The sequence below is a fragment of the Catharus ustulatus genome, chromosome 28 (assembly GCF_009819885.2).
Source record: "Catharus ustulatus isolate bCatUst1 chromosome 28, bCatUst1.pri.v2, whole genome shotgun sequence".
Taxonomy (NCBI): domain Eukaryota; kingdom Metazoa; phylum Chordata; class Aves; order Passeriformes; family Turdidae; genus Catharus; species Catharus ustulatus.
Genome location: NC_046248.1, coordinates 2,408,968 through 2,423,452, shown reverse-complemented (window position 1 = coordinate 2,423,452; position 14,485 = coordinate 2,408,968). Strand labels below are relative to the sequence as shown.

The following is a 14,485-nucleotide window of genomic DNA, read 5'->3' as shown; positions in this document are numbered from 1 at the left end:
TGAGGGGCTGCAGGTGGAGGATGGGGAGGACAGCCACAGCCTTGGGGATGACAAGGTGAGAAGGTAGAGAGGGGTGACAGTGCTTGGAAAAAGGTTGGGATCAACTCATTTGGGTGGGTGCTCAACTAAGGGCTGAGGAAATCCCAGAGTTGTTTCTCCCAGAGATGGTGGCAGTAGGATGGAGAGTTCATCTTCAAAACTGTGATGTGCAAATCCAGTGGGGGAACATGTTGGTGTATGTGATGTTGGCTGGTGGGAAGCAAAGGGGTGCCCAGGGAGGGGCGAGATCCATCGCGGAGCTGCAGCCCCGTTCTCCCAACAGCGCTGTCTGCGTTTCTGTGCAGGTTAGCGAACGGGCTGGAGGGAGTGCGGATCGAGAGCAAGGGCCGCCTGTCCACGCTGACCTTCTTCAACGTCTCGGAGAAGGACTACGGCAACTACACGTGTGTGGCCACGAACAAGCTGGGCAACACCAACGCCAGCATCATCCTCTATGGTAGGTGCTGTTTTTTTGCAGTAAGGTGAGGTGACAAGGAGGAATAAGAAAAGGAGAGTGAAGAGGAGGCATTTGGAGAGGAGGAGGATGAAGAAGAGGAGAGGAGGAGGAGGATGAAGAGGAGTTTGAACAGCACGATGAGGAGGATGAAGAGGAGGAGGCTGGCAGATGACCAGTGGTGGAACGATGGAACAGAGCTGGCTGTATTTGGTGTTCCTGGTCCATCGAGGTGCCAAACAGCACAAACCCCAAGCAGCGAGGTTCTGCCAGAGGATGCTCAGAGGATGAGATCTGTATCAGCCCGTTGACAGCACAGTTGGCCAACAGTTGGCTGAGCCCTGGAGCTGGAGCACAGGGGTGAGGAGGGAGCCTGGGACAGGTGAGAACGCGCTCCGGGTGCGTGGTGCGGGGCTTCTCCCTTGTTTGCTACTGGCAGGACTGCCAGCACTGATCATTGTACTGGCAATAGCAGCATGGGTGACATCAGCCTGGGTGATTCAGGTGGCCAGGGCAGGAAGGTGTCTGAGGAATGGTGTCATTGAGGAAGGCGGTGTGTACCTGTGGCATGTCCCTTTGGCATTGTGACAAGCCGAGAGGGCTGTCACGATCCAAGGGTGGACAGCAGGAACCTGCCTTTACCCAGCAGTCTCCAGGAGGACAGGGAGGATGGAGGTCAGGTAGCAGGCTCAAGGAGACATTGGGAGGGAGAAGAGTTTCCACACCAGCTTGGACTTTGGCAGCATCGGGGTGGACAGTGGGAGCAAAGCTTTGTACTGAGGTGGGGGCCTGAGGGTGCTTGGTGATTTGGGGTGGTGGGAGTGGCACATCTTTGCCTTTGGTTGTGGGGCTGGCTGACCCATCCAGGTGTTTTCTGCTCCCCTCTGTTCTGTTGTGTTCTGTAGGGTTGTGTTTGGGTCTGTTAGGTGCCAATCTGTGCTGTTTGGGTAGGGGTTGGTCCAGGCCTTTCTATTCTAACCAGTTCTGCTCTGCCTGATTTCTTCTCTTTGGGTCAAAACTCTGGGTTCTGTTCCTTCTCTACTGTTCTGGTCTGTTCTCTTGTGTTTTGCCCTTTTGGTGAAGAAATTTTTCCCAATATCCAGTACAATGCAGTATAGTATAATAGCCTATATACAATGTAATAGAATTCAAATGTACTATAGATTAATAATAATAATATATCAATAATACAAAGATATTACATAGATTTGAAAACTAGTATTATTCATATATTATATTTAATAAGTGTCTTGACATATATTATTATATATAAGCATATTGCTCTTTATTATATATTATGTATTATACTCATAGTATATAAATTATAGAATATCTAGTGTACATTATTAGTTTTTATATAGTACAATATATAATTTACAATGTACATGAGGCATTTTATACATATAAGATTTAGGGGTTTAGGAGTTTCAGTGGCAATGCTGAATTAATGGTTGGATTTGATGCTCTTAAAGATCTCTTCCAACCTGGATAATTCTATGACTCTATATAGTAAATATTGTATTTATGATATTTAGTACATAAATAAGTACATTGAGTTTCCAATCCAGTTTTCCCAATATCCATTTTTTTCCTGTTTCCCTGTCTTGCTGGCACTCTTACACTTTCTCTGATGTGAGACAAAATAACATCACCTAAGTCGTTTTTTTCCATGGCTTGAAACCAGACTAAAGAAAAAGTTGCATTGCAACTAACTCAGAAGAGGACTGGATTAGGGGTTTTTGGTTTTGTTCCAAGCTATCTTCTGGCTATCTTTTATTTGACAGCATCTGTTTTCAGGCATTTTTCCTTCTCTCAGCAGTTAATGTTGCTCTTTATACACTTCTCCTGTGACAACACAGCAATCTTCTCACACTGGTTATTAACTGATGCCAACATGCAGAGAAAACAAAATTTCACCTTGTTTTAATAAATTAATCTCCCAAACACGTCCAGCAGGCTGAAGTGAAGTACATTAGAAGTGATTCCATAGATGGCAAAACAGGGATATTAAAAATCATCCATAAAAAGTGAGAGGTAGGAGCCCAATCCTGTGGCTGAGTTAAACTTCCCCTGCCTTGTAGCAGCTCCTGTTAGTGATGGTCTGTTCAGTGGAATGCTAATATTCCTCTAATCCTTGTTTTATATAAAGATTAGGAAAATATTTACTAGTGAGACTGCAAGAAAAAGCCTTAGGAAGGAAAAGTTGAAACTTTAAATGTTCCATTTGTTTTCATGTGGGTATTTACCTGCACCAACACTGAAGCTTAAATTTGTCTGTGAAAGGATATTGGCACATCCTTTGGATATTGCTATGAACTCCCAGGATACCTAAAGCTATTTTAATTTTGTAACTTTTAATGGATAAAAAGGCAAACATTCACATTCTGTCTTCCCCCCATCTTTCAAGTGTGTATTGAGTGAAACACTCTGGAGCAGAGAGGAGCAGGCCATGGAGTGAGCTCAAAAAGGAATTTAAGCAGGTGGGATTCCATCCCTCCTCAAGGATTGCGCTTTTTTTCATTTTGCAAACATGTTGTGAAATTCAACAGCTTGTCAGTCAAAACTGCAGCTTCTTGGAAACACAGGGAGGAGTGGAAAAGATGAGAGAGCTTCTATTTGTGTATGTGTGTGGTTTTTCTTGGACAGTCTCTACCAACCTTTGGCAAAGGGGAGGGGAGCACAAGTGGTTGGAAATCTGCTAATGCTTTTATTTAAAAATATCATGTCTGAGCTCACTTTTTGATGAGCACGTTGCATTTTGTACTTGCTATTTCTATATGGAGATAGGGGGGAAAAAATCACCCAGACCTGGATCTTTACATCTCTTTCAAGTGCAGTGTGTCCCTCAGTCAGAGTTCCCCCAAGCCCCCATTCCAAACTGGGAGCTCTGGGACCTTGTATTGTCCCTTTCCATTGAAGATTTATTGGAATAAAGAGAGATGTAGGTGTTTTATAAAAGATGCCATCTGCATTTTTCCGATGTTCAGGGTCTCATTTCCAGTATGTAATCTCCGTGATTGATGATTGGATGAGTTAACTGAATATAAGCTAAAATACCAAGTGTTAGATGTGATTTAAACCAATTATTCTATGGAGAGATAAAATCTTTTCATGCTTTATTGTGCACTCTCTTAAGAATCAGCAGCTTCAGACTAAATACATAAAAGCAAGGGAAAGCAATTATGTCTTTAAGAATAAGAGCTCTGATTCAATATTTAAAGACTGCTTGACTTAAAACACTTAAAACAAGTAGTAGAATCACAGAATGATTTGGGCTGGAAAGGACCTTAAAGCTCATCCAGTTCCACCCCCTGCTGTGGGAAGGGACAGCCCAGCTTGTTCCAAACCCCATCCAACCTGCCCTTGGACACTTCCAGGGATGCAGGGGCAGCCACAGCTTCTCTGGGCACCTGTGCCAGAGCCTCACTACAAATATTTGAGTTTTACAAAAAGAGAATAAATGCAAAACATATGCAAAGAAAAAAAAAGTAAGAAATAGCATCTTTGCCATGTTTACCTATTGCTGTGGAGTGTCTGTGATTGCAGTGATTTTCTGTGTTTATTTGTGCACACAAACCAGTAATCTGACAAACCTAAGCAATATTAAGAGTGGAAATTAGTAAGGAGAGGAGAAGGAGGCAGTGCTGTATTCAGGGAGTATAAATCTGAAGCAGGTCCTTTGTACAGAAGAAAAAGTAATTACCCCACATCTATTTTTGTGCATTACAGGAACTTCGAAGGGCAGGTGAATCTATCCAAATGCTCTTTTGTGTCTGCCACCAGCACTGTTTTTCAGGTCAAGGGAGCAGCTCACACCTCATTTCATCATTCTTCAAGTTATCACCTGCCATTATTAATACCCCACAAAAAGTCTGAGATGTGTAAGCTCCAAAATTGCTGCCAAAGAGTCTGGGGAGCTGCAATCCCCAGTTTTATTTTGCTTCAGGAACTGGTGGGCACACATTGCTGTGCCATGGTGCCACAGCCAGCCCAGCTGGAAGCAGTGGAGGGGACAGAACACTGTTGGGTGGGGAATTACAAAGGCTTCCATTCTTTCTGGTCAAAAATAAAATTATTTTTTCCTGTTAATTGAGTGGATTATGCTGTGTGGATGTTCTGGGTGGGATCAGGGCAGGTGGCTGGTGCTGGAGGCTGGCTGTGCTGCTGCTTGGAGCCTTGTGACTCTGGGCTGAGCCATCCCTCCCCTCAGCATCTTCTGCTCCAAACACCCCTCAGGAAATGGCAATTCTCCTCTGGAGCCAGGTTGGGAGAGCTGGGAGTGTTCACCTGGAGGGGAGAAGGCTCTGGGGAAACCTTAGAGTCCCTTCCAGTGCCTGAAGGGGCTCCAAGAGAGCTGGAAAGGGCTAACTCTTGGGGTTAATTGGGGTTATTTGGTCAACTAATTAGCATTTGGGGCTACCTGGGAGAAACTCACTTTCTGTAGAGTACTTTATGGTTACTTTGGATCATTGGTTACTTGGGCTCGATCAATTAACATTTGGGGTTACTGTAGGTCATTTGGGTTAGTAGAGGTCAAACTTCTTCTGGGCAGAGTGCTTTGAGGTTATGTGAGGTCAACAGTTAATATTTGGGGTTACTACAGGTCGTTAGGGGGTTACTTGAAGTCAACCAGGTCATATTTGGGGTTACTAGAGGTCATTGAGGTTACTATAGGTCATTTGGGTTACTAGAGGTCAAACTTGTTCTGGGCAGAGCACTTTGAGGTTACTTGAGATCATTATTTGAGGGCAACCAGTTCATATTTGGGGTTACTATAGGCCATTGGGGTTACTAGAGGTCAAACCCACTCTCTACAGAGCACTTTGAGGTTACTTTAGGTCATTGGGGGTTATTTGAGGTCAGCCAATTAACATGGGATCATTTGAGGTCACATTCCATCTCTGGGGACCATTCTGAGCTTCCCTGAGTTCTCTTCTTTCAGTATTTGAGGTCACCAACTCCAGCAGCGACACCAGAGCTTGAACCTGAGTTTGTGTCCCTGTCCTGACTCCTTCTGTTCCATCCCACACCCAGGAACCCCTGTGTACCAGTGCTGTGTCAGTCCCACCCTCACCCTAGCCAGCCTGGTGACTTTGAGTTCCCTTGTCACCACGAGTTGCTCATGACAGGCTCTCTGTCCCCTGGCCCTGGCTGTGCCTCTAAATCACATTGTGCCCTGTCCTGTGAGCACCTGCACCTCTTGGCTGTCTGCACAGTATTGTTGGGAGAGGATGCAGATCCCAAGCACCTGGAGCAGAGTGAAGCTCTCCAGCTCCATCTCTTCTGGCTGGACCTCTGTGTCCCCCAACCTTACTTCTGCAGCTGAGATCTGGTGAGATGTTTCAAAGACACCAACACAGCTTGAAACCTTAAGCCAGGCTTTATTAGACAATCATTAACATGACACATCACCCAGGCTTAGGCTTTAATCATCATCAACACACAAGTAAATAATTAGTCTTTAATAAACTTGGCCTGAATTTGCTGTGAATCTCAAAGGGGAGCACTTTTATGGGGAGGCAGAGGTTGTGCCACAGAACTGTGGTTGGGGCAGCTTTGGAGGTGAGGGGGAAGAGCTTCCTTCATGTCTTGTTGAATGAAGTCAGACCTGAAGTGGGATGTCTTCTTTTTCCTCAGTATTTATCAATGTTCTCTTCTTCTTCCTGTGTAGGGATAAGGGACAACTCCCTCTTCTTGTTTTTGTTTTGTAGGGTTTTTCCCAGCACGTTCCCTGTTATCCTGTGGGGTTACTTTGCCTTCACCTATTATCTTCTCTACCAAATACATGTTTTTGTTTTTTTTTTTCTCTTCCACACTTTTATTTCCACTTGGTCCCTATATTTCACATGTGCAGTTGTTTTCCTGTGTTTGTTACTTACTTTGTGTTTCCTCTTAACTATTTCATGAAATGCCAATTGCTGACTTTGCCATTAGATGCTATAAATAATCCATATATTGCACTATGCTATAAAATGCTTACCTATAAGCACTGCTCACATTACCACAGTGTTCCAGGGTCAGTGTTTGTGGCAAGCCTTAGATCTTGCTCAACTTGTGTCTCCTATTTGTGTGCAAGAAGCCACCACTACTTCTTCCTTGCTCTGCACTCGGTGGCTGTTCAGTCACAAGGGTGAACATCCCTGTTGGATCTTCTTAGAATCATCATTTGAGTTGGAAGGGACCTTTTAAAGGTCATTTAGTCCAACCCCCTTCGATGAGCAGGGACAGGCTTGAAGGACCATGCAGTTACCTGAGGGGAAATATCAGGAAAAATCTCATCCTGGGGAGGTTGCCAAGACTTACTCTAAGCTGCCTTTGCTCTCAGACATGAGTCACTGGTCAGGCTTCCCCCCAGCAGGTCCCCCAGACTTCCTTCAGTTATTTCTGTCCTCAGACATGAAGAACTGGACAGACTTTCCCCCATTAGCTGCTTTTGCAGACCACGAGAAGCAGAGAGGAACTGCTGTCCTTTCCTGAGCCCTCTAGGAAAGAGAGGCTCCAGCAGTGCCCTGACCATGAGCATGTTCCCTTCCTGTTTCCCCTGAGTCCTGAAAATGAAAAGCAGCAAGAGACACATCCTAAATTCTTCATCTCCACGTGTCTATATCTCACCTGGACAAGGGTGAATGTTGCAAAAAATTGGGAGTGGAGAGGAAGGCATGGGACTTCTGTTCTGGACAGAAAGAAGGCAGGAAAAGAAAGGAAAAGCTATTTTTTTTTGTGCATGTGAAGGGATTCATTAGCTCTGTAGACATTTGTGTTATTCCCATGGCTCACAGTGGAGTTGAGAGTGCCTCCAACACAGGCTAAGAAAATCAATTCACCATAGACCCACTGATTCCTTCTGACCTTTGTATTCAAGATATTAGGAGAGAAACCAAACCCCAACCTTGCCATCTGTACTCAAATCAAGGTCTCAAAAAATCTAAGGTTGCCTCATGGAGAAGGAAGGAAATAGTTAGGAAAGGGAGAAAATAACCAGAAAAGTGGAGACAAAATAAATCAAGAGGAAGAAAACTAAAAGCAAGCAATAATTAATAACTGCAGTAATAAATAAGCTGAGTAGGGGCAGCCAGAGTCCAAGTGCACTCACACCTCAATGCCCAGGCACTGGGGTTTGAGCAAAGCAAAGCCAAAATATTTGCTGGGATGACAGGGCTAGGGAGCCTCAGTTGAGCTCTCTCTGTCCTGGTGGGACCTGTCCTTTTCCTGTAGAGAGTGACAGTTCAGAGAACACACAGGAGTCACAGGCAGCCTGTGATGAAAAGAGCCATCTGCCCTGATTTTGTGATTGTATCTAATTACTACTTTATTTTGTGCCTGTATCTTTATTCTTGTCTCTTCTGTAGAGTATCTTTACAATCTTTACAAGGCCAAGCTGTCTGATACCAGAATACATTCTTCCACAGAAAAGAACAAAGAATAAATTTAAGAGAAAATATCTTTTTCTAGTAATGACCCAGCATTTTTAGTTTTATTTCCTCTCTGTATTAGGTGACTTATCTATCTGGGAACTCTCCAACTCAACCACAATGCAATTGCTTTAGGATAGATTATGAAATTTCTAAAAGTGTCATTAAATCAAAGCCAATAACCAGTGCAGAACTGTGAACTAGAAAATAGTGATAAGAATTAGTCACACATTAAATTCCACATCTATAGAGATGCTAGAGAAAGGCACCGATTCAGCAGTGGTTGGGCAGATGTAAATACATAAAAGTTTAAGGCTAATCAGCATTTAGTATTATAAATCTGTAGAACTTTTCACTGTTTTTATGAGTTTGGAAGATGTGCTGAGCTGCTGCCATTGGCTTGAGGGGTCAAAACCAAAGAAGAGGGAGCAGTGACAGGTCTGAGGGAAACCAAGCTAAGAAGCCCTTTCCACTTCTACCTGCAAAGGCCCTACCTGCCCCTAACAAATGTGGGATTCCACCTTTCATATCACAAGGTCTATTCAGCAAGGAAATGTCTGATTAGGGCATAGCAGTTCTACCCCTCTTGGATGATCATGTGCTCTTACAATCAATTTTGTTTGAGCATGGGCACGACACAGCTTCTTGCTCATCACTCAATCTTCCCATCATTTCCTTCACCTTCGGGCAGTGCTTGGATTTAACATCTCAGACTCTCCTTTGCCTCTTCCTGAATTAAGATAAATGTTCACAAAAAATCAGTAGATAAAAAGACAAGCAATAACACCATTATTGTAACTGGATATGATTTAATGGAATCACAGAATGATTTGGGTCAGAAGGGGCTACAGGAGAGCTGGGGAAGCGTTTTTGATAAGGGCATGGACAAGGGGGAATGGTTTTAAACTGAAAGAGGATAAGTTTAGATTAGATACTGCAAAAAAAAAAATTCACTTTGAGAGTGGTGGGGCCCTGGCACAGGTTGCCCAGAGAAGCTGAGGCTGCTCCATCCCTGGAAGTGTCCAAGGATAGGTTGGATGGGGCTTGAAGCAACCTGGGATAATGGAAGGTGTCCCAACCCATGGCAGTGGATAGAACAAGATTGTTTTTAAGATCCCTTCCAACCCAATCCATCTGGGATTCTGTGATGAACCCATTCCAGGTGGCTGCAGGTCTGAGAGCATATTCACAAATGCATAAGAATCCCATTAACTTCACACTTCATCCATGCCCTGAGTTTTAATGCTATGACAGCTGAGCACTTGTTTCTCTATTTCTTCCCTTTCAGAATGCCAGTACTGGGACTCAGACCTGTGACTTCCCCAAATGCCTCTCCATTCCACAGGGAATGTGGACAGACCTATGGCCCTGTGGCAGTGTGTGGTGGCTGCTTCTGCTTCCCTCACTCTACCCAGCTGCTCATCCCATCCTGTCTGCCCCCCTGTGTGCCCTGCAGCCCAAATAACAACCCTAACACAAAAAAAAAAAAAAAAAAGCAACAAATCTCCACTCCAGTGGTGTACCCAGATGACCAGCCTCCTCCCTGCCTGACCTGCTAGCCAAGAACCCCACAGTGACCCCAAAATGCTCCTGGATACCTGAGAATCCACATCTGGACAATGCCATCTCCTGAGCTGATGATCCTTCGTTACCAGTCACGAGCTGTGCCGCTCAGGAGCACCAAAGTCTCTGGTCCCAGTGGCTCTCATATGGTTGTTTGCATCAGGACTCTCCAAGGAGGGCAATTCCAGGCATGGTGGGGCTGGGCTGACACCTGCCCAAGGTATCCTCCTCCTCCTCAGACAAGGACTGTGCCTGCCCTAAGTGCTCCTCAAGCTCTTTGCAAACCTCCTCACCTCCTCCTCAACATGGACAATGCTCTCCAAATGATGGACAAATCCACCACTCCTGCAAGGGGGAACAGAGCACCCTGGTCAGCTTAGGATGGGATGAGAAGAGGAACTGCAGGGACAACGGGAGGGTGGGTTCTCTCCGTGGCCCTAACGCTGTCCTTGTCTTTCTGTTCTCTCCGTACAGGGCCCGGAGCGGTGCACGACGGCGGCAATGCCGCGTCCCGGGTGGCTGCTGGCATCTGCCTCTGGGCCACCCTCCTCGCTCGCCTCCTCCTCGACTTTTGATAAGGGAGCGGAGGGTCCCGGGAGGCCTCGCCGCACCTCTCCCCCGCCGCGGGCTCGGCCGCCGCGCCGCCCGGGGACTCCTCTCCATCGGACGGGCGATGCACCGGAGGACGGGCGGCGGTGCCGAGCGTCCGAGGATGGCCCCGTCTCCCACGTGCCGGGATCGTTCTCGCCGCCGGTTACGCTGTACAGACCCCACCACGTGCCACCAGACTGCCACCCGCCACCATCGCCCCGGGGATGTGGGCTGGCACGGACGGTGCTCCCTGTGGCTGCCTCATCTCCAGCGCTGGGGGCACGGAGCCGTGGGGGCGGGTGCCGCCCAGAGCCTTCACCGGGATGTCCGTCTCGTCGTCTCACTAAGCCGCCTATGCCCAAAAAGACCCCAAGGTTGAAGCCTCCTGGCTCTGCCTTCAGCCCGCTTGGTCCTGAATGTCAGTTCTCATCGCCAAAGCTCCTCCCTAAGCACCCCAATGTGGCCAGCCCCCCATCCCCTGCCTCTGCTCCTGACAGGATGCTCTCTGGCCCTTTGGGAGAGGGTCACCCAACACAACCAGTTGTCCTTCCAGGGTCATGCACTTCCCACTACTCTTTATTCAGCTGACATCGTACCCCTGTGCTTCCCACTAAAACCCCCTCACTTTCCTGAGGACACGAGGCTGCTCACAGGAATGTGAGCCCTGGGGACTGCCACCAGCCCTCCTAGAGACTAGAACCTTCTTGCTGCATTGGACAGCCAGGCCTTCACTCCTTGCTCCAGATCCCTGCCCACTCTGCTGCTGCCCCCCTGACCGCAGGGGCTGCCCCATGGCTCTCACCTTGATGCTCTGCCAGCACTTTTTGGGGAGGTTTCTCTGGGTTTGTTTTCCAAGCACTTTCCAACCTGCACATCAAAAGCACAGCATCACCAGCGTGGGGCAGAGGCTCTGAACGACAGATCAAAACACCAGCTGACATTGGCTTTTGCTACGGCTCTGACACTCATGACCGTCTGTATCTCTGCCCCTCTGAGGGCCCTGAGCTGCAACGTCCTCACTCTGCCTTGTCTCCTGCCCACCACGTGCCCCTGCCTGAGGAAAGTCTGACCCTGTGGAGGAGGCCTGGGCTCTGCCAATTTGCTGTGCTGGCACAGCAGGGACAAGGATGTCTCCAATGCTCCCTGCTGCAACTTGCCTGTGACACCAAAACAGACACACCCAGACTCTGCCCTCTCTGCTTCTTCCAGACACCCTGGGAGCTGCCACCCACGGTGGTGGTAGCCACGTCACCTCCCTGCATATGGAATTGTGCTCCTGATAGCCTTGTGCACCATGGACCCCCTTGCCTGGTACATTGTGGCAGCCCTGAGCCTTCTTGTCACTCCGTGGTCACCCAGGAATGCTTTAGGGCCACAGTCTGGGGATGGACACTCCCATCCTGCTCCTGAAAAGCCACACGTGGCACCAGAAGACCCTATTGCTGGGACAGGGAGACTCAACTACAGCGAGGCACTGAGCAAGCACACAGAGTGTCCCCTGTCCTGTCCAGCACCTCCCCGTGCCTTGTCCCTTCCTTCTCCCTCCATCAGTGAGATGACTTAAGAACAACGGCCACGCACATGCTGTCTTCCCCATGCGAACTCTGCTGCTGCCCAAACCTGCTTTCTGTGGCTGCAAGGAAGCTGGGGTGCCAGGCCTCAGCACACAAGATGGAAAAAACACCCTGAGCCAGAGGCCATGACGGGCCACCACCCTGTCCTCTACGCAGCCGTGCCCCTCCTCATCCCTGTTCTCAGTGGGCTGCCCAGGACTTGCTCCAAAATCTCAGTGGGTGCTCCTGCCCCCCGATCCTAGATGTTCAACATGTACCATGGCGGATTGACAAAAAGCACCTGGCCCCAGGCAGGGGCTGCCCCGGTGCTGGCTTACCTGGTGGATCCAGCACTGACTGGGTGAGTCCGCGTCCTGCGGTCCCTGCGGTGCTGCTCTGCTTCTCCACTGGCATCCAAGAAAGGCGGCGCTGTCAGCGGTCTGGGTCCTGTCCCATGGCCCTGGGCATGTTTATCGCGTGGGGATGGCACTGTCTTCAGCCAGAACGGCAACACGCACATCCTTCCCCACCTGCCCACTCCAAAAGTACCGTGGGGTGCAGGAGGCACCTTGCCCTGATGCCTTTACTGGTCTGCACTGCCCCACAACAGTCCCCTGCTGTCACCCCGTGCCCTTTCCTTGGTCAGCCCCAAAACTTCTCTGTCCCCACAGCAGAAATGCTGCAGTCACAAGGCCAGGGGCCGTGGCAAATCAGAGAGTGGCGGCGACGAGATGCCACGACGCACACTGAGGCTGGCGGGCCTGGTGCCAGGGCTGCCCCCATCCCATCCTTGTCCCCGGGGCGGGTGGGCTCCCCTGTACCCTGCCGGGACGGCATTCGACTTTCTCGTGCCATGTAACGTGCCATTGTGAGGAACGTGTTGGCTGTCTGAGGCCGGCCCTGCCGGGTGGCAGACCCATTTGTGACCACTGCTCTCCATGTTTGGATGCCCGGGGGGTGGCCGGGTGCCCGGGGTGGGGCAGTGTGGCTCTCGGGTCTCTCCTGCTGACGGCCGTGATGGCTGGTCTTGAGTTTCTGTCGATCATTGTATTCCAAGGGTGGCTATACTACCTGAGATTTGTGCATGTTACATTGTAGTTGTAACCTTTTCTAATTCGGCAAGAATAAGAGATGGTTGTGATTGTGCAGTGTATCAATAAAGTTTGACGAACTTTGTACCTTCGGGGCTTTGCTTCACGGGTCCCGCACACCCCAGGGAAGGGATGAGGTGCTGGGCACCTGCTGAGCTGAGCTGGGAGGGCTCCCAAGCGCCTGGGACCTCTGCCACACCTGGGGTGTCACCCAGCACTCGGCTGGACCCTCTTTGGATCGTCCAAGCCCCACAGCTGGGGGCCTGCTGCTGTTTGGGCCATCCTTCACCCCATCCATGCATCTCCCCTGGGAATCCACCAGTGAGTCCCAGGTCCTGCCCACCTCTGAGCAATGAGCACACACCTGCAGGGTAAGGACTGTCTTGGCTCTCATCACTCACCTGTGTTCAGTGGAAGCAGTGTGATTGGGGGCCTCTTTTCCACGACTGAGCCATTCCCAGCATCTCCTCCATCATCTTGCAACAATGCTCACTCTGACAACTAAACCTGCCCCCATGAAGGGATGCCTCTGCAGATAATGCACTCCCAAGGTTTGCTCCTGTCATGATCTGGCAGTGCATGACACAGACCAAATGTCTTCGTCAAAGACAAAAGCCTTGAGGACCAGGAGCAGAAGAGTCATGACTCTCAGTGTCTCCCTGACATGGCTGTAATCTCACAGCAGGCTGTGCCCTCCACTCCCAGGGGATGCCTCACCTTTCCACACCATCAACAAGGAGAAAACATTCAACAAGCTCCTCTAATGTGAGACTTGCTGTCAGGAGAGTGGGACTGTGACAGATCCATCAGAGTCTTGCTCACTTTGAGACCTCCCTTCATCTTCCCCAATGCGGGAATGAAAAGCCCAGTCCCAAGAGTCTTTCCCTGAACCCCACAACAAGCAAACAGCTCCATCCCAGCACTGCTATGAGCTGCTGTGACCATGCAAGTCAGGGACACCTCTGCTATCCCCCTTGAGTGACCCAGCAGAAAGGTAAGTGCTTCCCAAAACCCAACAACCTCCTGAGGGAAGGGATCTGGGAGGGATGTGTCACCTCGCCCACTTTCCTCAATGTCACCTGCAGTGAATCAAGCATTGATGTCCTCCATGGGAGACTCTGCTTTGAATCTCTTCCAAACACCCCAACCCATCAGGCAGCCAGGGCTGATTTGATGTAACTACAGGTGCCACAAAGCAACACTCACCCCTTGCACATGGCCCCTGGGAATCCCACCACAACCCAAGACAGTTCTTCTGGATACCCAGAGCTGGACCTGCCTCCACTGGAGTAGATAACTACAGATGCCCAAACGCTCCTGCTCATGGCACACCCTGATGCCTCGTCTGCATGGTCCCTGTCACAGAGCACAGGGAGGCGATGCAGCTCCTTTCTGGCCATGGGATACCCTCCATCTCCCTTTCCTGGCTTGAGAGGGATGTTTCTCCATGGCCCTCAGCAACACCCAACGTGTGCCTAAGGACAAGGACCTCAGCTGCTACATCCAGGGGGAGGGAGGACATATTTCAGACCATGACCTCCATCCCTCCCCAGCACCAAGACACACCTTTACCTATGTCAATAAATTATTACATAAAAGCATCCATTGAGCTGCCTCTCTTTAACTTCCTCTTTGTCTGCTACTTTGGCACTGGACACTCCTTGATCTCTCACCTAGAACACCAAAAAAGTTACAATTACAGAGAGGAGGTGAGGGAGAGAGTCCTGTTACCTCCCTACCTATCCCTCAATCCCTCCCATTACCCCCAGGCATCTGGACATT

The 14,485-nt window shown here is 49.1% G+C and overlaps 1 protein-coding gene and 1 long non-coding RNA gene across 6 annotated transcripts in view; both read left to right on the top strand.

Moving 5' to 3' along the window:
• The window catches only part of LOC117007990 (opioid-binding protein/cell adhesion molecule homolog), a 291,903-nt gene extending 279,113 nt beyond the window's left edge, over positions 1 to 12,790 (top strand). For all 5 annotated transcript variants that reach the window (XM_033081488.1, XM_033081489.2, XM_033081487.2 and 2 more), the window contains 2 exons: positions 345 to 496; positions 9,943 to 12,790. In XM_033081488.1, coding sequence (XP_032937379.1) covers positions 345 to 496; positions 9,943 to 10,043 — 253 coding nt within the window. In that variant the 3' untranslated portion in view covers positions 10,044 to 12,790. The remainder of the gene's footprint in view (positions 1 to 344; positions 497 to 9,942) is intronic.
• Positions 12,791 to 13,072: 282 nt separating this feature from the next.
• Positions 13,073 to 14,304, top strand: LOC117007991. Its single transcript, XR_004420238.1, has 2 exons — positions 13,073 to 13,697; positions 13,954 to 14,304. It is a non-coding gene; the product is annotated as an uncharacterized LOC117007991 (long non-coding RNA).
• The last annotated feature ends 181 nt before the right edge of the window (positions 14,305 to 14,485 follow it).